At 37.7% G+C, this 25,275-nt stretch overlaps 1 protein-coding gene across 1 annotated transcript in view; it reads left to right on the top strand.

Annotated features, from left to right (window-relative positions):
- Window positions 1-4,955: 4,955 nt before the first annotated feature.
- Window positions 4,956-25,275, top strand: part of TXK (TXK tyrosine kinase) — a 43,210-nt gene continuing 22,890 nt past the window's right edge. The window contains exons 1-7 of the mRNA XM_057727439.1: window positions 4,956-5,179; window positions 6,235-6,337; window positions 7,071-7,276; window positions 9,846-9,911; window positions 15,656-15,710; window positions 23,280-23,359; window positions 24,292-24,419. Coding sequence (XP_057583422.1) covers window positions 5,109-5,179; window positions 6,235-6,337; window positions 7,071-7,276; window positions 9,846-9,911; window positions 15,656-15,710; window positions 23,280-23,359; window positions 24,292-24,419 — 709 coding nt within the window. The 5' untranslated portion in view covers window positions 4,956-5,108. The remainder of the gene's footprint in view (window positions 5,180-6,234; window positions 6,338-7,070; window positions 7,277-9,845; window positions 9,912-15,655; window positions 15,711-23,279; window positions 23,360-24,291; window positions 24,420-25,275) is intronic.

Here is a 25,275-nt window from a genome sequence, read left to right as displayed (position 1 = left end):
AGTCTGGAATTCATTGAAACTGGGGTAGAGGTGTGCATTTGGGTGTCATCAGCGGATAGATGGCTTTTGAGACTCACGAAGGAATGAGATAATCAAGGGAGTGAATGAGACAGAGAAAAGAAGAAATCAAAAGCTTTGGAGCAGCCTTGCATTAGACCCAGACTAAGAAGTTAGGGAGGAAGAGAAGAAAGCAGCAAAGGAGACTGAGAAGAAGGAAAACTAGGAGGACATGGTGTCAAATGCTGCTGAGAGCTCAGGTAAGAAGAGGCCCTAGAATTGACCATTGTGTATAAGCAGTGCAGAGGATACGGGTGACAAGAGCAGTTTTGGGAAGGAGTAGGATTGAAAGCTTAACTAGAATGGGTTCAGAGAAAGTGGGAGGGGAAGAATTGGAGGCAGCAAATGAAGATTACTCATTTCTAGATTTTACTATAAATGGGGAGCAAAGCTGATGGAAGAAATAAGATCAAAAGTAGTTTGTTTTGTTTTGCTCTTAATGGGTGGCGTAACAGTATATTTATATGCTACTGGGAATGATCCAGTAGAGAGGGGGAAGTGGTGATGTAGGAGAGGGAAGGAGTATTTTGAAATTTTCGAACTTAAATACCTCTATATGGGACTTTGACAGCATTTTGCCATAGTCCATACTTACTCTGACTTGCTTCACTGAATTCGATAACCTACATTTGACTTTGCGTTTCTCGGCTTGGATAGATGCGTATCTCTACAGGGCTCTAAAACAACACTGGAGTAAATCGGTAAGAATGTAAGTTAGACCCACCCCTTCCTGCCAAGGTAGACAGAGCCCCCAGGTGCTGATGTACCCTCTTCTAGGGGAGTGTTTTTGACAACTTGCTTATGCAGAGGCCACCAGATGAAGACGACGGTCAGAAGCAGTTGTGAAGATTTGGGGAACTCTATTTCATTTCAGTCTCTAGAAATCAACTTTGAGTTTCTTGGTGCAGGCTCAGGAAGAAAGTTATTACATCAGGGCGAGTGATCTAACAGCAGTGGGAGCGAAGGTGAATCTTTGCGTGGGCTTGGACTAGAATTGTATCTCCAGAGTAGAAATGAGATGTTTACCACTGGACCACCAATGTGTCTGTAGCCCAAACATTGAATAACGGCAATGTGCAAATGAGAGAAAGGCAAGTAACTAAGGCATGAATATAAGTTTCGAAGGTGAAAGGAAAAGGAACCAGTATCTATTGGTTACCGTGCTGGATATTTTTATTCTTATCCACCCTATTCTACCCTGGAAGGATGAGGTGTGGGGATTGAATGGAAGCCAGCCTCCGTGATGGCTCTGTGAGCCCGGCCCCTTGGTATGCATTCTTCTCCACCTTGCACTCTGTCCTGGAACAGTAATCTGCAGGGCTTGGTTCAACATGCTTGCAAGCCCTCCGGCTTCTGGTTGCGTTCCACCCATAGGGAGCCCTGGGAGGAGGCTGTGGTGGAGTTGCCTTGAACTGGCTGTGTCCCTCTGCAGCAAATCATTGCTCCTGTAAGATGGTCACTGCTCTACTTAACTCTCTCTCACTTTCCTGGGCTTTTTGGACCTGGGGATGGTGACAGTTCCACTGTTGCTGAACCCAGATTTCTGCACCTTCTTTATCATTCCTTGACCCTCTTCTACACCTTTGTAATTAGTCTCTTTGTAAATAAACCCTTTAAAAAGTATTCTAATGTAAGTATGTCTTGTTTTACAGTATAGCCCTGATTGATACCATAACTGGTATCAGAAGTGGCTCTAGGAAACAGAGTCAAAATTGGATCTGGGATTTATTGGGTCATATAGTTAGAGGTCCAGGGATAGCCATATTGCTGGGAGAAAGAACTCAATTGTCCATGACTCCAGTTATCATTGGTGGTAACCTGGGATGAAAGGCAAAATGTTGGCTATAAGAAACCTCTGAAAGTCCCATTATGAGAATCACAGCACAGACCCTCAGAAATTTGGAGTCATGACTTGACTCTGTGCTGATAACTGTATTTGATTTGTGGCTGTGGTTTTTTTTTTTTTTTTTTGGTCATACTGAGCAGCATACGGGATCTTAGTTCCCCGACCAGGGATTGAACCCATGCCCCCTGCAGTGGAAGCACAGAGTCTTAACCACTGGACCACCAGAGAAGTCCCCACTATTTTTGATTTGAAAAGTAGCTCCTGGCTTCCTACTGATGAAGACTGAACGCTCCAACCATGCTATGAAATGTTATGGGATCCAGACTGAGTGAGCCTGTCATGAGCTGAGTGTTGTCTGATTCACTGAACCAAAAAATGGGGCATGAGCCAGAATAACCCACAATAAAATGGAAATGGTGTATGTGAAAGGGGCCCAGGAGACCCAGAAGGCGCAAGGAAACTTCATGAGCAGGTCACATTCACCTGCTTCTCCTTCAGCTCTCACCAGAGGCCTCAGGAGGAATTTCCCATCAGGCCTGATTTACAGATTGATCTGATCTCCAACCCACATGAGCAGGAAATGAACTGCCACCATGCTACAGCCCTATGCAGAGGTAGCCTGAACGATTGCGTGTGTGTGTTTATTTTATTTTATTTTATTTTGAAAGATAGTGTTGAAATAAAATTCTCCTTGAACTTCAAGAAGTACATCAGTTTGTTCACTTCATTGAGGAAAATTAGTCTGAGGCATCAATCTACATTGACTCAGGCAATGGCAAAAATGTTGGCCTGCTAGTCGGGAACGTTCAGAGAACAAGATTGGGAGATTGGTGCAAGATCTGGGGAGGAATGTGGTTGAAGCTCTTGGAATGGGGACAGAAGGAGAAGATGTAACCGGAAGTCTGCAAGATAATCTGTTTTGTGGAGTTGCTTAGCTTTTTCTTAGTTTTATTGGTGCTGGCTCAGTGGTTCTCTGAATACTCTTACCATGTGTCCTGTAATTCAGAAGCAGCTGGCTTAATAGGAGAGAGGAATGACCTCCTATGACACCTGGGAGACAACATCTTGCAAAGTTGGAGTGGTGTCCTGTTGTAAACAATAAACGCCTTAAGCCAACAGCAAATATGGTGTTGTTTCCAAAGAGCCAGGAGGCAGGAGTCTGGGAACTAAGATTTAGAGACTGGAGTGGTCCCTCTCACCACCTAATAACCCACTGGAATATTGTTATTCTCTTTCCCTGTGACTTTGGGTTTGGTGAGATTCTAGTGCCCAAGAGAAGAATCCTTTTCTTAGGGAATATTGGAAGTTGAGGTTGCACTCTAGCCATTTTGGGATTCCTTGTATCAGCAAAGTGATAGGCGCAGGAAGGAGTCAGTGTAGCTGGGATGAGTATCCTGATTACCAGGAAGGAGTTAGGCTCCTTCTTCACAGTGAGGACAGTGAGGACTTTGAAACTCAGAGAAGTCACTAGCTTCATTTCTTAATATTCATAATAGTCCTGGTCAGTGGAAAATTGTAACAACCCCATTAAGACAAGACCAACTAAGGACCCAAATCCTGCAGGAATGAACATTTGGGCGATTCCATCAGATAAAGTACCTCCTTCAGCCAAAGTGTTGGCAGAGGCAAGAGGGCACAAGGAATGAATGGTGACAGAAGGTATTGATGATCAACTTAGGACTCAGGATAGCTTTAAAGGTGGGAATTACAGCAGCTATGTCCCATGTTACTCTTCTCCTCATTTCCTTCTGTACCTGACGTAAGAATCCTAATGGTGGTTAATGTACTAGGTTTCAGGTGGGCGTGTGATCCAACTGCCATCACCTGATGATAATGTGGTAGCTGATGGCACTCTTGCATCCCCTCTTCCGGGGGCATAGAGTGGATGCTGAAGGGTAGATTGTACCAGTTGTCTTCTGTTGATCCCCCTCTTCTGTGTTCCAGTTCTTTAAAGAAAATATCTAACTTAATCTTCTCAACAACCCTGTAATGACAATAGGTCTTCTTGATTACCCTTTTACTATTGATATATACCTGGCATTGTTCTAGGTGCTTTATATAAATTCATTCAATTAATCCTCATAGTAGCCTTACATGCTAAGTATCCTACTATTCCCATTTTATAGATGGGGAAACTTAAGCACAGAACAGTTAAGTAACTTGCCCAAACCCACAAAATTGTAGATTAACCTCTGCCCCTTAAGGCTTCTCAAAGAGGACAGGTATGATTATCTTGTTGTTATAGATAGGAAAACTAAGACTTAGAGAAGTAAAGGGACTTATCCCAGATACAGTCAAGTGCCCTCCCAACCCCAGCTAGAATTCGTAGTTAGGTCTTTCTAACCGCAAAGCTAATGCTCATGTCTAATGTACTCTGCTTCCTTAACAATATTTCATTTTCAGAGGTCAATATGAGAAAGCGCTGCTGTAAAATGCCAATTCTATGAACATAAAAAAACTTTTGATAAATTCAAAATTTGTTTTTAGTTTGAATAAAGGCAAATGATCTAACTGAAATAAACATTAAACTTGACAATAAAAGTGTAAGCATGACCCAGATTTACTAGAAGCTAGAGCTTTCTTTATATATTCAGTTTATGTTTGCACCTAATCCATAGAAAACTTGAGAGCCAAAAAAGGTATAAATGTATTTTTATACATAAAATATAAAAAGAAAATAAATATGTTAAATTATATTATTATAGAATATATTATATTAAATATAAATTAAATGTTTCATATAATCTATTTATATTACTTTATATAATTATATAAAATATATATTAAAATATTTTTGAAGAAATGTGATGGACCTAATTCAAAATCCCTGCTAACAGATTTCCTAGGAGAACATTATTTTTGGAATCATATTCTTTTGTACACTTGTCAGCTGACATCAGCCCTGATCAAGGTAAAGTAGAATACAATGGTCATTTATCATTCATAGACTGAGGAAATGCATGAAACCAGACCTGGGGACAAGAGCCTGAGAAGGGAAACCACAGTGGCCAGGGTGCCAGTAACTTATTTTCGTGTTAGTGACAATTTTTTCATCTTCTGCTAGTGAAGAAGGGCATGGTCAAGACTTGGCATATGCTTTATAATACTTTCTCTCACCCGTGCCCTCAGGGATTGCCTCCTTTGAATAGCACCAGCAGCCTCCTCTATCCAATATTATGGAATCATGGCTTTCTAACAGTTCAGAATGATCTGCTTTTCAGATAATACCATCCAGTCGATCTTCTGCTGTTGCTGTTGCTGTTCGGTGCAGAAGCGGTAAGTCTTCTGAGGGCAACTTCTTGGAAATTAATTCATTCCTGTTCTTTACTGTCTGTTGAGTCTCCGTGTCTCTTTGTATCTGCTGTTGCCTCTGCCTGGGAAACCCTTCTCCCATTTTCTTCCTGTTGAATGGCTCTTCATTTAAAGCTAGCTATAGATCAAATGTCAGGTCTGTGATCCTTCCTTGGTCCTTTTGTATTTAATCGCTGCTTCCGTTGTGTTCCCAGAGCATGTGGCTTGGTTCTTTATTTAATATTTCTTTCATGTATGCTATTTATATGTCTGTGTTTCGCTCTGTAATTTTCACCTTTTTAGGGCAAGAATCCTGTCTTGTTTATTTGAGTATCTCCCCCAAACTATCCGTGTGTTTTACACGTTGGTGCCCGGCAAATGATGTATAAGGATTAAAATCCAAGGCACCATGATAATAATGAGTCAACATTTAACGCGAGTGTTCTATATGTCAGACTGTGCTAAGAAGTTTGCATATTTTAGCTCAAGTAACTCTCAAAACCACCCATGGTTTCCTTTTTTTTTTTTTTTTTACAATCCCCATTATACAGATGAGGAAATTGAGGCTTAGAGAGGTTACATTGCTTACCCAAGGCAACAGTATAAAGATGGTAGATCTGGGATCTAAACTCATGTTCTTATCACTATACCATGTCTACTTATAACAATAGATACCATTGAATAAGGTGAAGCGTGTAGAATAATAAACATTGTGCCTGACACCGAGTAAGGGCTTCATTATCATGATTATAATTATACGCCCTTAATATGCACCAGACCAGACTCTCTGTTGGGCACATGACATGTGTGTTCTCAATTTTATTTCATAACAACGCTATATGCTTTTATCATCTATAGTTCCCAGGTTTAAAAAAAAAATGACATACTGAGAAGTAATTCCGTGCCCAAGGAAATGGAGTTTGGAAGTCTTCTAAATAAAAAACAATAGATTTTTTCTCCTGGTTTGTGATAATCTAGTAGATTCATAGATAACTTGAGTGCAGATAATCATTTGTAACATGATTATTTTTCAATGTCAGACAAGTGAGGACACAAATAAGCCTTAGCAAAGATGAAGAGCTTTCAGAAAAATACACGCAGCGTCGCAGACCGTGGTTCAGTGAATTGCCAAGTAAGAAGCAAGTGAGTATTGTTGTGCTGGGGGAAAAGGGGTAGAGGAAGATGGCGTTTTTAGGGTATGTGCTTTGCGAGGCACTGTTTGCTGCCACACCCAGAACCTAGTATCGAGCTCGGCACATAACGAGTTCTCAATAACATTTAGTGAGTCAGTGTCCTAGAAGAAAATGAAAGACAAAAACCAACCAACCAACCAACCAACCAACCAACCAACCAACCAACCAACAAAAGCAGTTAAGATAGACTTCTCTGCTATATTTTGGCAGAACTTGAAAGTGGGAAAAAATGTATTCTGGCTACTGCCATTTTGAGGCCAGGGTTAATTTTCAGTTCAGTGTCAGAGAATCAGTTTTCTTGGGAAGTGTGATAAACCCAAACACAAGCTTACAGCACATGAAAGGGAAGAGCTGTTTCTCTTTATCCAAGAGGGGAAAACTCCTTAAAGTGAAACTATTAAGGAAGAAATAAAATGTTAAGAATTGAGACATGAAAAAAAAATTCAGTGCAATACTGGCAAGAGAATTGGTGATCTTGAGGATTTACAAAATGGTAAGTGTGTTGCTGGATCCCGAAGTTGTTTTGTAGTTAGTCATTTCCCACGTTTATCCCACCTGGGCTGCTGCTTTGGTGCAGCCGGCTGGGAGAAGTGAGGTGGCGGGCAAATATGCTCTATCCCGCCTCTGTTTTAGCACAGATCACTAAAACAAGAGTGCAGTGACTCAGTCTTCAGTTTTCACAGTCCAACAGGGGCCGAGTGCAACCATCCAAACGCAAGCCGCTGCCTCCCCTCCCACCCTCTGCGGTTGCTGAAGAGAAGATCCAAGTCAAGGCACTGTATGATTTCCTGCCCAGAGAGCCCTATGATTTAGCCTTAAAGAGAGCAGAGGAATACCTGATCTTGGAGAAGTATGATCCTCACTGGTGGAAGGCAAGAGACCGCTTGGGGTAAGACCGATGGCTTAGTCTTTACCAGATCTCTCCTCTTTCATTCTCTAAAGACTTTCGAAGCATGAAGTAGGCTCTGTTTTGTGGCTCATTTTCTCTAGGTTTATAACTCTTCCTTGTAAATGAAACAGAAGCTGTCCCCACACCTCCCCATCTGTATGAAAGAGCACTATAGTGCCATGATTTCAGGCAGACTCTCCGGACTAGGTACACGTGGCTTTATATCCCGATGCTGCCACATACTGTTGTGTGTCCTTGGGCAAGTCACGTACCCTCTCTGTTTCCCTTCCTTCCTTCCTCCCTCCCTCCCTCCCTCTCTTCATCCCTCCCTCCCTCCTTTCCTTCCTTTCTCTTTCTTCTCAGTTATAATTGACATATAATATTATATTAGTTTTAAGTGTACAACATAATGATTCAATATTTGTATATATTGTGAAATAATCACAAGTCTAGTTAACATTCGTCTAGTTAACATACATAGTTACATTTTTTTTTTCTTGTGATGGGAACTTTAACAATCTATTCTTTTAGCAACTTTCAAACATGCAATATGGTACTATTAACTATAGTCAGCATTCTATACATTATATCCCCAAGACTTATTTTCTAGCTAGAAGTTTTTACCTTTTGATCCCCTTCACCCACTTCACCGCCCACCCCCCCGCCTCTGGCAACCACAAATCTGTTCTTTGTATCTATGAGCTTGTTTGTTTTTTCAATTTTTCATTTTTTAAAAGCCTTCACATGTAAGTGAGACCATATGGTCTTTGTCTTTGTCTGACTTACTTCACTTAGCATAGTGCTGTCAAGGTCCATCTATGTTGTTGCAAATGACAAGATTTTCTTCTTTTTATTGACGAATAATATTTCTTTGTAGACATATATACCACATTTTCTTTATCCACTCATTCATCAGTGGACACAGGTTGTTTCCATATCTTGGCTATTGTAAACAGTGCTGCAGTGAACAGGGCGGTTCATGTATTTTTTTGAGTTAATGTTTTCATTTTCTTCAAATAAATACCCAGAAGTGGAATTGCTGGATCATATGGTAGTTCTATTTTTAATGAATTTTTGTTTCTTTATTGTAAAATGGGAAGAATAGTTCCTACCATACAAGTTCTTATTCTAATTTATGCTTTCTTTGGCAATTTGACATTTTTTTCCTGTTAAGCTCTAAGATAGAAACAGAAACAGTATCTTACTCATTTTCGTATTTCTACAATGACTAGTTTTGGAAGTAAACATTACAATAGTTTCTGAATTAAATTGGAAAGGAAAAAGACCCTGGGATGCAAAAAGACTTCTTTGTGTCAGTTGCAATAGATTGCTAATGCCAAACTGGAGTCCTGGGTAGAGAAAAATTCTGAGGAGTATGTGAGCTTTCTGGGAGAGAATACTGGCATTGATTTCTGATCCTTGTCAAGATTTGGAGATTATAAGAATCTAAGCATCAGAAGTACATCCATACCTCTTTAATTATATTTTCCTGATGATCTGGCTCTGTTCTTGATTGAGACTCAACACGTTATGGAGACTTTTCAGTGGGAAAGAGGTATGATGTCCCAGTGATCATGTAAGTTAGGAGGTTCAGGGCTGTGTAATTAGCTGCTCCTGCAACGTGGCCTATTGGCATGACAGACTTAAAGAGAAACAACAACAATTTTTAACTTCAAAGTTGATAAGTGAATATAGTTTTTTTTATAATATTCAAACATGATAAATAGTGCCCGAATTCTGCTTTGCCACACCTCCAAACCCAGTCTCTTTCCCAAAAGTAAGCATCATTATTCGTTTAGTGAGTTCTTGTCCAGATCATTTTCAGTGCACTTACATGCACATATGGAAGCATAGCGTATTGTTTGGAGATTTAATTTGCCTAAATCTGACCATACTTTGTACATTGCTCTGCAACTTGCTTGTGTTCCTCAGTAATATGTCTTGGAGATCTTTTCATAATTTTAAATTTCAGATTTCATTGGCAAAGGTTTAGGAAAAGAGAAACCCCTCCCCTGCTGATGAGTGTATATAAGTTGGTACATTTCCCTTCAACAGCAATTTACTGTATCTACCGAAAGATGCACGTTCTCAGTGACCCAACAGTTCCCTGCTTTCTTAGATAAACACTTTTACTTGTACACAAGAAGGCATGTTCAAGTATTTCTTTTCAGCTTTGCTGTCATAGGGGCTTGGCTAAACTAGAGTGTCTATTCTGTGGAATATTCTGCGGCAATTAAAAAGAATTAAATCAATATCTTTGTAATTGATATGTTTTTAATCTAGTCAGTATGATGTCCCAGTGATCATGTAAGTGCACCTTTTTCTCTTTGCAAAGATTTTTGTGTCAGAAAATGTGTTAAACTACTCACATGGTAAGTCAAAAACAATATTTATCATGCAGAGATTTTAGTTGAAGGTTGAAATGAAAAAACTTTTCTTTCTTCTTTCAACAATTTAATTAGTCAAATGAATTTGATTTTCCCCTCATCCTTGAGGTTTTTAACAGGATTTTTGCCACAATAATGCCACAACTACGCCAAGCATTTTGATTTTTGCTTTGTCTTTGTAGGAATGAAGGCTTAATTCCAAGCAACTATGTGACGGAAAACAAACCAACCAATTTAGAAATATATGAGTAAGTGTCCTCAAAGATATGTCCTATGAAAATCAGGTACATTTGGACAGCTTATAAGTATAGATACCATTTTGGGGCTGTAAAAGGAAAAGAAAGTAACACAGTTGGCAGTTTTAGCTTAAGACATCTTTGATCCTTATAATGGTTGATTCAGAAACTCCTTTTTCTTAACATTACTTTTGTTTTGTTTTGTATAGCCAATTAAAAAATGTTTAACAGTGACAATGTGAAACCAAACACTCATCTTGCACTTGTTTTACTTCATGTCCTAAATGGAAAAGTTATTATTTAAAAAATGGGGACTTCCCTGGTGGTCCAGTGGTTGAGACTCTGCACTTCCCCTGCAGGGGTCACAGGTTCAATCCCTGGTCAGGGAACTAAGATCCCACATGCCGTTTGGCGTGGCCAAAAAATAAAAAAATTAAAAATGGCATTAATTGTTCATTAATGAGATTAGACTTAATATATAGACACATTACTATATTTTGGCTCATGTTTTGAAATGGTTTAGAAATCACTGAAGATGAGAAGTAGGCTAATGCTGTAGTTTGGAAGAACTTTTGCCATGTTACTAGAGTTCTGCTTAGAAATTCATTCTTGTTACACTTATAGACTTAGAAGATGGGAATCTTAGCAATCGCTTTTTAGCCCCTCATTCTGCAGATCAGAAACTAAGGTTGAGATATTAATGTACAGGTAGAGAGTGGCTGAGCTGGGAGTAGTCGTAGTCTTTTATTAATTTAGGTTTGCAGTTTGAGCACTTGAGTGCGCTCCCCTGACTTAGATACTTGTTTTGCAATTAGCATATGTTCCAGCAGGTGGCGGTAGGTGATGCAAGTTGAAGCATTAGGACAGGTGCTTCTTGGAGAACCAAGCAAACTGAATGAGAGCCCGGCCTTGGTCCGCCTTGCTTCCTTTTCTTCTTCTTCTTCTTCTTTTTTTAAATTTTTATTTATTTATTTACGTATTTGGCTGTGTTGGTACTTCGTTGCTGTGCACAGGCTTTCTCAAGTTGTGATGAGCAGGGGCTACTCTTCATTGCAGTGTGTGGGATTCTCATTGTGGTGGCTTCTCTTGTTGCAAGCATGGGCTCTAGGCGTGGAGGGTTCAGTAATTGCAGCACATGGGCTCAGTAGTTGTGGCTGGCAGGCTCTAGAGCGCAGGCTCAGTAGTTGTGGCACATGGACCTAGTTGCTCCACAGCATGCGGGATCTTCCCGGACCAGGGATCAAACCTGTGTCCCCTGCATTGGCAGGTGGATTCTAAACCACTGTGCCAGGAGAGAAGTCCCTGCCTTGCTTCTAAGTTAAGCCCACCTGCAGGCCAGACTCAGCATATCCCTAACCCCCAATAAATCCAGTTCTAAAAGCTTTGGTGAATAATGTAGACTGTATTGGAGTGGGAAGGAGGTGACCACAGAACACACAAGACATCTACTGCAATTTACCACACTTTTCTGTTAGGTCTTTCTGTTCTCTTTCCCAAGTTGCTCTCCTTTGCTGCATCACAGGGTCTCTTCTCTCTTCCTCTCCTTTACTCGGCTTGTCATACCCCCTCTCTTGAGCTGTGTCATTTAGCTCTGCTCTGAAACTCCTGTCTCCACTCAAAGCCCCAGGTGGCTGACCCCACCTTCCTTAGAAAACAGCTCCACAACCCTCTACAGTTACGCAGGCATGCCCCACGGGTTGGGGGTGGGGGGGGGTGGAGTTGTGTCTCTCACCACGAGCTCCAGCTGAAGCTACCCAGCACAAACAGGCCTCTTTGAAGGTCAGGTCAGGGGAAGTTTTGTTTAAAAATCTCCTGCTAAGAAAAATCAGAAAGATAAGACCTTTTCCCCCCATATCCTAACCCCAGCTTGGGTTTTCCAGGGCATAAAGGGAGACCTGTGCGAAGGTACCTCACACAGTGCCGGGTGGTTAGCGAATGAATGCTTACTAACTAGCAGTGCTTCTTTCCTTCTTTTCATTATGAATTAATGTGCTCGTTGCTTCCCCTGCTTAGATTAGGCTTGGAGTCTGGCTTTAACAACGTGTTTATTCTTTGGATCATGAATTTACTCTGAGGTTAGATAATTATCTCTTCCTTAGCTTGGATTTATGTTTTTTTAAAAGTCATCTTCTATAATGACTCCAATTATGAAAAGACTAATTTTTAATTTTATTGTTGTTTCTTTTAAAAAGGTTTATTAAAATATATATATAACAATTATCAACATAAATCACTAAAATTTATCAATCACTTACTATGTGCCAAGCACCGTTCTAATGACTACAGAAATTACTATCCTATGTTGAAGTATGGTAGTGTGGGCTTAGAAATCAGAGAAATCTGGGTTCAAATCCTGGCATCACCCCCGACTAGTGGTTTGGATCTGGGCAAAGTTACCTAATGTCTGTAAAATGTCTCTAAACCCCTGAATGATCTGAACACTGAGGACAATAATGCCTGTCTCATTCGGTACATAATAACTATTCAATATGTTCTAGAAATGATTATTATTTCCTTGAACTATGAAATGAACAGGAAAGACATTTACAGTTTGGTCCACCTTGGCTAGTATTACAGGTGAACTACATTCATAGACACTTGCGTCCTCCAGTCCCTTTATTTGTTCAGTCTTTATTATTGTGCACTTCGGATGTACCAGATGTTAGCTGTCCCAGGCATTGGAAACACAATATAGAATACACAAAAGCAGTCCCTGCCTTCAGGGAACTTACAGCTTCATGTAGACCTTAAGTGGCCCCGAAGTCACAGATAAATATATCATTTTAAATTGTGGTGTTATGAAAGAGCAGTGTAGGGTACGGGAAGAAAACAAGAGGGAAGGGGAAATTTTCAGTGAGCGTATTAGGTGGGGAAGACCTTTCTGAGGAAGTGTAAAGGGGTGTAAGGGGGCAGGAGGGAGTTAGGGGGCCGAGAGGGGAAGGAATGCTGTGTCCATGTGCACTTCTGACATCTCAGGGGAACCTTTATATGGAGAAGTATTTATGGCTACTTTGGTATGAAATTAATATCTAAATTATCAACATTACAATGTAAAAAACCTGGTTTTCAGAAGGCCTTCAAATTTAACTTGTAAATCTTGATATGCAATGTATAAATCTAAAAAAATTAAGAACAACCACCTGAATTCATACTCAATGTATGAAACGTCCTTAAACAATCCATCCTATTTATAGGCTCAGTTAAATTTCTGGAAACATTGAACTTGCATTAATAAACTGAATAAATTCAGTTTCCTTTTTAAGTACTTCACAGGCCTGCTAGGGCAAATTTGCAATTGTAATAGCCCTTTGTAAGTCCTGACATGATCCTGGAAATGCAATAAATTAAACATATATATGCGGTAAATCGAGTTCTCTTAACCATATGGATATCATTTTACAAATTGGTTAAATTCCCTCGAACTTCAAATAACAAGTTTAAGAATAATTATAAATTTTAAATCAAAGACAAAAAACCTGATAAGCCAGATTCTCTTAAAATTAGATATTCTAAATAGCAAACGTTGATTATCCTGAGCTATGAAATCATGAGTCTGATTTATGTCATACGCTTAATCTTCTCAGGGTCAGAGAGTCACTTACTAAGTGAAGAAGATTAACCTTCTCAGATCTAATAGGGTTTCCAGGTCTAAAACTCAAGACCTCAATACTGTTACTTACTTATTGATCAGAAATCTAAGACTGGCACATGGGAGGCTTACATATATGTAAGATGGTTGTACTTAGCCACAGTTGGACGTATTGGATTTTTTCTTAATATGTCAGTAGAAGTCCTGCCCCAGACTTGTGTACTGGGGCTTCTACTGAAATCATTCAATATTAGTTTTATAATCAGTGTTGTCTCAGTAAAGGAGTTACAGCCTTACCTATTTGAAAAAAACAAAACAAAACAAAAACTCTTCTAACTTTTACCGTCTTATTTAAATAGATGAAATTCTGAAATACTCTGCTCCAAACTCCTCTAAATTGCATTCATCCTATCTTTTCCTGCCTTATATATATCATTATAATAATATAGATGGAATTCTGCATTATTTTAAAGGATCTTAAATTCATCATATACTTTTCTTTGGCTCTTTTGTTCCTACTTTGAAGTTATTCTAAGTCTGACTTCCACATGGATGGATTTTTAATTTATATTTAATCAAAATTAATATATTTATTTTATTTATCACTATAGTAAATAAGTACAAAGCAACAAAATTAACATCAACACGACAGCAGGTAAAAAACATTATTTAGAAAAAAATCAATTTATGTTACTTTTCCCCTTTTTGAGTATCATTATGCAGTCTTGGCTTTTCACAGTTTTAGTTATTTCGGTGAGTTATAAACATTATTCTCCTTTTAGCACCCATATTTCAGAACTTAGTCAGTGGGGGGGCCCCTTTAAACTGGTTCTCTGTGTCTTTAACTCTGCCTCATTTATTGTGAAAGAATTTCTTCTTTCTACAACAAGAGGTCTCAGACTCATCTTGAAATTTCCTCCCACAATATGAATATTCATTAAAAAGTATTGAATGATATGCACAGTTAAACATCACAGTTACTCTCGTTCCCACTAGCAACAAGTAATCATATTACTTTGACAAGAATCATCTGTAATCACCCCCTATTCTCTGTGGTTCATCCTTTTAAAAGACCATTTTCAATCTGAGGGCATGAATATTTTAAAAACCTGACCATCCTAAGTCAGTGGCAGATTTCTACCACTGAGGATTAGGGGAAGTCCACATGATGAGATAGGTTCCATCCTCCAAGGCAAGTATGAGTTTCATTCAGCCACCAGCAGGTTCCCGCACTGGACTTAATGCATGGTTATATACGCACTCTTCCTTCCACTGGCCACAGAAATTGTATTTCTGGTAATATTAGATTAACTCCTTTATAAATCTTGTTTGAAAGGAAAGCTTTTCTATTTTTCTTTCACCTTTGTTCTACCGTTTCCTCTTTCTTTCCTGTACCACATGTGCCTACTGATTGTGTTGTCATACCAAGCCGTATGTGTAAATTACAGTGTTACTTAATTATGATTCCTATGTGTAGCTCTGGTATGTTAAAGTCATTTAATAACGTGTTTCATGCAGAGATAGCAAGGTGGGGGGCAGAAAAGGGCTTGGTGAGTTTGAGCCAGAAAAGATTCACAATGTGGCAAAAGCTTAGTGAGCAAAGGGAGGATGAGGAGCAAGATGGGTCCTGGAAGGGTGTGGGGCAGGGTTATTTGTATATTGGTTCTTCTATTTACTTAACTACTGACTTTACTACAAGGTAACACACTTAGGAGAGTCAAATAAGCTAGCGTGAGTTTCAGGTTCAGAAAGGCAACATAGCACATACATAAGCTTGCAAACAAGATGTTATTGAAAGGAAAGAAATGGATATTTTTTAGTTTCTTTAACCAAAGTTCAGTGAGGTGTTTATTGAAGATGATGACTTCCTAACCACATACCTTTCATGGAAATTTTCCGAGGTTAAATCATTCACACTAAGGGTGTGTCAGAAAGTTGAATCGAGATGTGATAGAATAAATGAGATCTTGGCTTGCAATCAATAAAACTGTATTAAACAAAGTGACACAATAGTACATTATTATTTATCTGAGTTAAAAATCACTTCTTTTACTGAAATCAGTTCTGGAGAAAGTTTTTAAAAATGAAAGAAATGGAGCATGTTGGGTTTTATTTCTGGAAAGAAATGTAATGTAAAATTTAAAAGTTATTTTTATTACTTTTACAGGTGGTACCATAGAAATATTACCAGAAATCAGGCAGAACGTCTTTTGAGACAAGAGGTAATTCAATTTATTTATGAATAAAATTGTGAATATTTTCAAAATTTCTGAGAGAGTCACATTAGAAAGACTTTAGCCAACTAAAAAGTTTTATTACTCACCGGTTTTGTTTTTTTAGTTCTGAAGAATTATTACAACTTCATCTCTACTACACGTTTTCTAATAAGTCGTAAACTAGATATATTTGTATCAAATCATGTTTTTCATTGATTTTCACCATAATTTCAGAAACGTCTTCTGAGATGATTTCAACTCTAACAGAGTAAAACTCCTTCGTTCACTCTGAGGTGCATTCTGCCGGAAGAGTCTCTTTTTTGAATTGCCTGTATACGTTTGCATCAATGACAATCCAGTATACACTCTGTCCTCCTGAGTTTAGTGTAGACTCATGAAAAACACAGATATAGAAAAATACACGGGACTGCACTTTTGTCCTTTGGGAACAAAAGGAATAGTGGAGTAGCCAAGATATCAAACTCAGATCAAAACTGCTCATTTAGGTCAAAACAAAACAAAAGTGCGTATAGTTTAAATTTCCAACTGACGGTAAATATCAACTGTGGGTAAATGTACAGTCAGAACTAGAAAGTAGGTAAGAAGTATACGTGTCATTATGACTGATGTCGGATGTTGAGGAAATCTAGAAATATGAGTGAGAAAGAATCAGTTCTGTATCTCAAAACTCAGTGCCAGTAATGGTTCAGGACGTACGGAAGGTCCAGTTAGTAGCTGGGGGATGGGCTGAGTACGAGGGACACAGACCAGCCTCAGGCAGTGGTGGGGGTGGAGGCTGGATGGCCTGGCTTCACTGGCTATGCGGAAATGGAGCATGGCTGCAAATGTGGTATCTGCCTGGCATGGTGACATCACACATTAGTAGGTTCAGAATGGACAAAGAAGATGTGATGACAGGCAGGCAGAACTGGAGAAGGAAAGTTGAGGAGTAGGTCCACAGTAAGCAAGCTGGTCACGGGTAATATGACCCAAACCTCTGGGCTGGGCAGGTTGTACATGAGGTTCTGCATGGGAGAGGAAGCCAGAACAGGTGAGGATCTGACCTCCCTACAAAGACTAGAATGGGGAATTTTGTAGCAAACCCTCCCATACCCACAACCCGGATATCACAAATAGTAACATTCAGTCATAACATTCTTTAACAAAATAAGACATGACAGATACAGTTGAAGCCCACCCCCTCCCTCATCTTCCTGGTCCTCCCTCACTCCTCAGGGGCAATCACAGTAGAAGGGCGTGTTCCCACTTTGTCCATGTGTTTATATTTTTATCATATGTATGTGCATAAACAACCTATAGGGTTATTTTATGCGTTTTAACATTTGACATCAAGGGGATCATATGTATGTTGATTTTAAATTAAACATTATATTTTCAGTTTACTTCATATGGGTACACAGGACTCAAACACATTCCTTAGTAAGTAAATATACTGTGAATAAGAGTAGGTTTCTCACAGTTGTAAAAGGAAGTGATATGATTCTTGTCACACCTTGAGTACTTCAAGAACATAAAAATTATACTAAAAAGCAAATAAAACAAAATTCCTTTAACTGCTGTATAGTATTTTATTATATGAGTATGTAAAAATGTATCCATTTCATTATAAATAACATCCAAATCATTTCTAATTTTTAAATATTACAAACAGTGCTGCAAAGAGCTTCCTTGTCTATGTCATCTCGTACACAAGGGCAAGGGGTTCTTTCAGTTACCCCCCAAGATGAAACCCTCTGGTCAGAGCGAATGTACAGATTTAACATCAATAGATACTATGTATTCAAATCATAATTCAAAGTACTTGTACTAGTTTATACTCTTACAGGGAATGAAAAAAACTGGCTACATTCTTGCCAACAGGCAGAAGTTTCACCCTTTTTTTTCCCAATTCATTGAGCAAGAAATTTTATATGTTTTTTAAAATGTGCATTTCCGTGGTAAACAGTTTGAGTAACTTTTCATGTGTCTCTTGGCCAGTTGTGCTGCCTCTGCTGTTACATGCCTGTTAATATCCTTTGTTCATTTTTCTATAGTGTGTTTTTTTTTTTCCTGCTGATCAATGTGTATTTTAAAAATATATTCTGAATACCAATCTTTTGGCAGTTATGTGTTACAACTATATTTTTTTGGTTTCTGGCTTTTTATAAAACTTTAGTCTGTTTTCATATGCAGAATTTTTAAAATGTTAATGTCAAGTTTCTCAATATTTTCCTTTATGATCTCTGCTTTTTGTTTGTTTTGTTTTATTTATTGGGTTAGCCAAAAAGTTCGTTCGAGTTTTTCAGAAAAGCCCAAGAGATTCCTCTCTCTCCCGAAGTAATAAAGGAATTCTGTATTTTTCTTTAAATATTTTAAAGATGTGATTTTCACAGTTAAATCTTTAATCTGTCTGAAGAGCGTGTGATATTTTAAATATACACATATTTTTCCTCTATATCTTAAAATATTTTTGTAATTTATATATTTTCTAATTTTAATTATTAAAAATATGCCTAATTTAAATCCTATTTGGTTATGAGACATTTAAAATATATATTGGTGGTTTGAGTTTCCTAATATTTTGTTTAGCATTTGTCCTGTTAAGCTCAAAGTCAGCCTGGCTTCTAATTTTCTGTTCCCTTTGTCTGCTTTTAGTATAAAAGTTATACTAGCATCATAAAATGAGTTTGGACATGGGGTTTTTATCTCTTTTTCCAATCTCTGAAATTGTTTATGTTAGATAGAAGTTATTTGTTTCTTGAGAGTTAGATACATCTTTTGTAAAATAGTCTGGCATGCTGTGTTTTCAAACAGATATTTGATTTTTCTCTTATTCTCTTATTCTGTAAGCATTTTGTTCTATATTAAAGTTTATACATTTGTATTTCCTTTTCTGTAGCTGTCCAAGTACTTTGCAAAATTTTCTATGGGTTTGTTTGTTTGTTTGTTTGTTTTTGATGGTTTTCTCACAATTTGTAGGACCTACGTAGCTATATTAAGGAAATTAACTTTGTGATATGTGGCAATATTTTCCCCAATATTTCCATTGTCTTTTTTTTCTTTTTTTGCCATGAATAGTATTTGAATTTTTAAGACAAATTTTTGTAAGACTTTAGGGTTTGTGTCAGGTTAGAATTGCCTTGTCCACTCCAAGCTTATAAAAAAAATTGCCAGGTTTCTTGATTACTTTAGTGGTTTTATTATATATATATGTTTGATCCATTTGTAATTTTTCCTGTTATTGTGAAGTTTGGGTCCAGGTTAATTTTTTCCTTTACCAAGTGTCCTTCTTGTCTGCATTGATTTGAGATGCCACTTTCATTATAAACACAAAAAACTATGTCTGGACTTACTACTTGGTTTCATTGATCATCCTGTCTACTCATGTTCTGCCATTATACTGTTTTAAATACTGAAGCTTTCTCTGGTGTGGCTAGGCTCCCTTCTTTTTTAGAAATATTCTGGGGATATATGTTTTGTCCATATGAACTTCAGAATTACTTTACCTCATTTAAAAAACTTTCCTGTTGGTTGCATTAAATTTACATATTAATTTAGAGAAAATTGTTCATGCATTACGAATCAGTGGGGTTTAGGGACCAAATAGTTCCAGGACCCATATATTAATTATTCATATAGAAAAAATTAAAATTAGATCCCTACCTCAAGCAAAAATGGATCTTAGATGGATTTAAGACCTAATAAAAAAAAGCAAATGCTTTTGTATTTTTCAGGAGCATTTTAAGGTTTCTTAATTTAGCACATGGATTTTTAAGTTTATTTTAAGGTATTCTATGTTTTTGTTGCTATTGTAAATGGGCATATTTTGCTATTTTTATTTTTGAAAGCTCGATTTCTGTGAATTGATTTCGTAACTTAGATGAATTCAAAAATTTTTTGTAGTAGTTTTTCAGTTGATTGTCTTGGGTTTCAGGTACCTCATCTTAGCAGCAGCAAACAGTGATTGTTTCAGCCCTCTTTTACAGTTTTAATTCAGTGTTACTAGTTTCTGCCCCATTAAATTGCACTGACTAGCATCTCAGAACACTATTAAATACCAGTGCTGACAGTGGGTATTTCTTTTTTCCTGATTTTAGTTGAAATGATTTCTACATAAAGCATGATGCTGGACTTGGGAGTAAAGTAAATAAGGGCTATTGTGTTAAAGAAGTACACATATATTCCCATTTTATAAAGAGTAAGAAAACCCCGATAATATAAGTTGAAATTTGTCAAATGCTTCTTCAACATCTATGGAGATGTTCATGAGATTTTTCTCCTCAGAGCTATTAAATGATGAACCATATTAATAAAATCCCTAATATTAAACTACTTTTGCATTCTTGTATGTCATCCCTCTTGGTCATGGTGTATTATTCTTTTATTGTGCTACTGGATTTGGTTTGTTAACATTTAGTTACGATTTTTGCATTGATACAAGTGAAAACTGGTTAGTAATTTTCCCTTTTGTGCACAATCTTTGCTGTATTGTTTGCATGGGTGTTAAACCCACTTTGTGTAATTTAGAAATTTTTTCCTTTTCATTTGCTCTGGAATTATTTAATTGATCTGTCTATCATTTCTTTAAGATCTAGTAACATCACAGTGTGTAACTGTAGTGCTTTTTAATGTTATAGCTCTTTTAAAACCTTATCAGCTTTTCAGTTCAATAGGTCCATTAAGAGTTCTAGCTTTTCTGAAGTCAATTTTGATAAATTTTATGTCTTGCTAGCTAATTACCCATTTTACAAAGTTTTCAAATGTATCATATAGAGTCAAGAATATTCTTTTTTTTCTGCATCCTTGTGACATTTTTAATAGATTTCCCCCGTTGTTTATTGATTAGGTTAATTAACAGTTTATCTATTTTATTGTTTTTCCCTAGACAACCAGACTTTGAATTTAATTACCAGCTGTATTATATTTTTGTTTTTATAATTATTTTCTGCTTTTATCTCTATTAATTCTTTTCTTCTGCTTCACTTGGGTTTATTTTATAATTCTTAACCTCACTTCTCAAGTTGGATATGTTTATTTTGTATTCCTTTTATTTATTGATATAAATAATGAGACTGTGAATTTATTTCTGAGTATTACCTGACCTACATAGTAGAGGTCCTTATATGTACTGTTTCCTTATTAATTTCTAGATTTTTTCATTTTTATTTGAATTTCCTTTTTTAATTGAAATATGGTTAACATTCAGTATTGTATTAGTTTCAGGTGTACTGCATAGTGATTTGATATTTGCATACATTATGAAATGATCACTGTAAGTCACCATCTGTGCCCTTACAAAGTTATTACAATATTATTGACTGTGTTTCTTATGTTGTATATCACATCCCTATAGCTTATTTACTTTATAACTGGAGGTTTGTAATTCAGCCCCCTTCACCTATTTCATGCTTCCTTCCAACCCCCTCCCATCTGGCAACCACCCATTTTTTCTCTGTATCTGTGAGTCTGTTTTTGTTTTGTTTGTTTATTTGCTTTGTTTTATAGATTCCACATATAGGTGAGATCATATGTATTTGTCCTTTTCTGGCTTCTTTCACTTAGCATAACACTCTCTAGGTCCATCCATGTTGTCACAAATGGCAAGAATTCATTCTTTTTTATGGCTAAGTAATATTCCATTGTGTGTGTGTGTGTGTGTGTGTGTGTGTATACCACATTTTCTGTATCCATTCATCTGTCAATGGACAGGTTGCTTCCATATCTTGGCTATTGCAGGTAGTGCTGCTATGAACATTGGTGTTCATATATCTTTTCAACCTAGTGTTTTCATTTTCTTTGGGTAAATATCCTGTAGTAGAATTGCTGAATCATATGGTAGTTCTATTTTAAATTTTTTGAGGAAACTTTGTACTATTTTCTGTAGTGGCTGCACCAATTTATAAGCCCACTAATAGTATACAAGAGTTCTCTTTTCTCCACAGCCTTGCCAACACTTGTTATTTGTTACCTTTTTGATGACAGTCATACTGACAGGTGTGAGGTGATTTCATTCTGCTTTTGATTGCATTTCCTTGATGATTAATGATGTTGAGCATCTTTTCATAGGTCTGTTGTACATCTTTGGAAAAATGTCTATTCAGGTCTTCTGCCCATTTTTAAATACAATTGTTTGTTTTTTGATATTGAGTTATATGAGTTCTTTATATATTTTAGATACTAACCCCTCTTTGGATATGTCTTTTGTAAATATCTATTTCCATTCAGTAGGCTGTCTTTTCATCTTGTTGATAGGTTCCTTCACTGTGCAGAAGCTTTTTAGTTTAATATAGTTCTGTTTGTTTATTTTTGCTTTTGTTTCCCTTGCCTGAGGAGACATTAAAAAAAAAAAAACGTTGCTAAGACCAATGTCAAAGAGCTACTGCCTATGTTTTCTTCTTGGAGCTTTACAGTTTTAGATCTTACATTTAAGTCTTTAATCCATTTTAAGTTTATTTTGGTACATGGTGTGAGGAAGTAGCCCAATGTGATTCTTTTGCATGTAGCTGTTCCAGTTTTCCCATTACACTTTATTGAAAAGGTTGTCTTTTCCCCATTGTATATTCTTACCTTTCCTTGTCACACATTATTTGACCATACACGCATGGGTTTATTTCTGGGCTCTCTATTCTGTTCCACTGGTTAAAAAATTTGACCAGAAAATGAGGCTTGTCTCTTGGTAAGCATCTGGAAGGAGAAGGAGAAGGAGAAGATATATTATGTTCATCTTGAGGGGTCACATCATGCTGTTTGGGCTGTGCAGTCCTCAAGCCACCCACCAGCACTTCATAAGTGTAAACTTCCATGGGTTTGCCAAGATTCTGAAATAGTTTCCTCTTCATAAATATAAGCACACTTAATAAAGGTGAAGCTTTTTTACGGTATCAAACGAACTAAACCAAACAGTCCAAACTTCACGCTTATTTGAGAGCAATTTTCCGGTTTAGTGGAGTTTCCCAAAGAATGTCAACGGGGAACCAATTGATAACGTTACATCAAACTTATCATAATATCCTTCCCTCCTGCCACTTCTGTTTCCACCTCTCCTATATCCCGAGAGCAAGCAGAACGGCTTTCTTCAGTCTTCGCTCCAGACTCTCCCGAGTCTATTCTCTTTCCATCCATATCGTGAACTCTGGTCTCTCTTCCCATTCCTCATCTTCCCAGATGTATTTCTCCCTGCCTGCCTCACCCCCTCTTGCCATGTTTCTGTTTCTCTAAAGAACAGTCCTGTCAGTGTGTCTCAGAGTTCTTCTTCGTCAGCGACGTTTATCTATTATCTTGATCAGTATAGCAAAAATAACTAAATGGTGGGGTACAAGGTTGTCAAATGCAGAATTCTTAGAAAATTCAGGAGCAAAGTTTTAGAATACACATTGCAAATTCTTGTCCCAATTATATTTTATTTTATAGGTATGGCATCTAAATCTGTAAGAGTTTAAGAGATAAGATTATGTGTACTTATAAAAACATCATCCTTTTATAGTAAGTTGGTATAGTAAGTCATTTCATTATTGAGATATTTGTCTTTCTTCCTAATAAGGAATAAACTTGTACAATGAATGAATTGTTTTGCAGTCGAAAGAAGGTGCATTTATTGTCAGAGATTCAAGACATTTGGGATCCTACACCATTTCTGTGTTTGTAACAGCTCGGAGGTAAGCAGTTGTGATTTTGGTCACTTTACAAATAGCAATCCCTGGGATAGTTGTTATAGAGATGCCGTCACATAGAGAATGTAAGTGAGAGCCTAACGTTGGAAATTGCTGGCCTGAAAGTGGGGACAACTAATTGATTCAAATTTTATCCCCTAACAAGCTCTGTGTGTGACATTGAATAAGTTACCTAAACTCTCTCATCTCCTTTTCTCAAGCATCAAGTGAGGAGATTTGTTTAGTTGCAGCAGACACTGCGGATGCTTTCCTCATATCCCTTGGTTTACCCCGGGTTTACCTGCAGAGAGCTCTCTTGTACTCAGAAACCTTCTGTTTCTTTCTGCTTGAGGATGTTCTCTGGCTGCGCGTTCTTGTGGTCCCCAGGGGTGCACTGGAAGTACCTGAGAGTTCCTTCCTAGGAGTGACCCTCCATCCGTGAGGAGTGGAGGATAAGCTATTCAGCTCCTTTGCACTTTAGTGGGATGACTCTGAGGTGTGCTCCACAGTCGCTCATCACTTTCAAGAGGGATTAAGCCCCAGTTGCCCATAGCAAACCTGCTCATCAATACGCCCTATACTGGTTTTCCGCCCTTCTTTGTATCACATGTCTCACAGTGCATTTGCTCATTCATTGAACTGATACTTAATTCAATAAATACACATAAGTATCCATTACGAGCGGTACATTTTTGGACACTAGACTTGTCACCTAGACAGCTTTGGCTGAAGTTGTGTTTGAATCTAAGACCTCAGTACCACAGCTGAGGAATTTTCCTGAGATGGGGAGTCACCTGTTTAATTTAATCATATCTACTCTTCAGTGTGTAGTGTTACTAGGATACGGGTTTTAGTGGTGGAATCCTGCAGCTTAATGATGGACTTGGTTCCAAAGTGATCTTTTGCTTATTTACGAACTCACATTTTATTGATTGTAGAGGAATGGAGGCTACCATCAAACATTATCAGATTAAAAGGAATGACTCAGGACAATGGTATGTGGCTGAAAGACACCTCTTTCAATCAGTCCCCGAGTTGATCTGGTATCACCAGCACAACGCAGCCGGTAAGTCGGAAACTTCAGGCTGGGAGACTTGGGGAGCCAGGCGCCAGACAGGCAATGCATCTTTGGTCAGACACTTAACAGGAGCAAATATCCCTGTAGAAATGTTTAAGAGCTTGAAATACAATGTCTTCTGAGCACTTCTCCTCCTCATTGATGCTTTTCTGTTTCTCTAGTCAGGGGGCAAGAGGTAGGTTGATTTTTTTTTACATTTCTGCCAGGTTAGAAAAATGATAGTTGACAGAGACGCAAAAGGCCATTTAGTCATTATGCATTTGTTCTTGAAATTTACGTGGCGCTAAATGTAATAAAATTTCAAATGTCGTCAATACTCCTTCTCTTTGCCCCTATAAATTTGCTCTTAACTTTAGACAGTTGCAATAGAAAATTACCCTTAAATCTCTTCGTCTCTGTCCTTTCTTGTATGGAGAACAGAACAAGTTACACAGGACACAGACTTTCACAGTTACAGTTTGACTTGTATATACCAGTGGCGTATTTAACCTACTTCCCCAGAAGTTATTTGCAATAATGTCTATTTTTTCAAACCTATCAACTATGAAAAGATATAGAATTCCAGAAGGTTCCACCACAATTACAATCACAGCTCTGGTCTTCAGCCCTCATCCAGCCCGTACTGGACTACCCTGAGCCCACGGGGGAATCTCCTTACCTCAGCATTGTAGAATTTGGAAACCACTGTAACTTTCACATTCTTTTGACTTCTTGACATGCAGTACTTCTTTAGATTTTTCTCATGAAAAGTTGTGTTGACAAAAAAAATCCCTTTTGGAAAGCGGCCACTTTTCCATTACACTGGTTCTAAGTATCAGGAATAAATCCAAGGAAGTTTTTATTC

This window comes from Hippopotamus amphibius, chromosome 3 (assembly GCF_030028045.1).
Source record: "Hippopotamus amphibius kiboko isolate mHipAmp2 chromosome 3, mHipAmp2.hap2, whole genome shotgun sequence".
Taxonomy (NCBI): domain Eukaryota; kingdom Metazoa; phylum Chordata; class Mammalia; order Artiodactyla; family Hippopotamidae; genus Hippopotamus; species Hippopotamus amphibius.
Note: the sequence above shows the minus strand (reverse complement) of the source record. Positions and strands in the feature narration are given on the sequence as shown.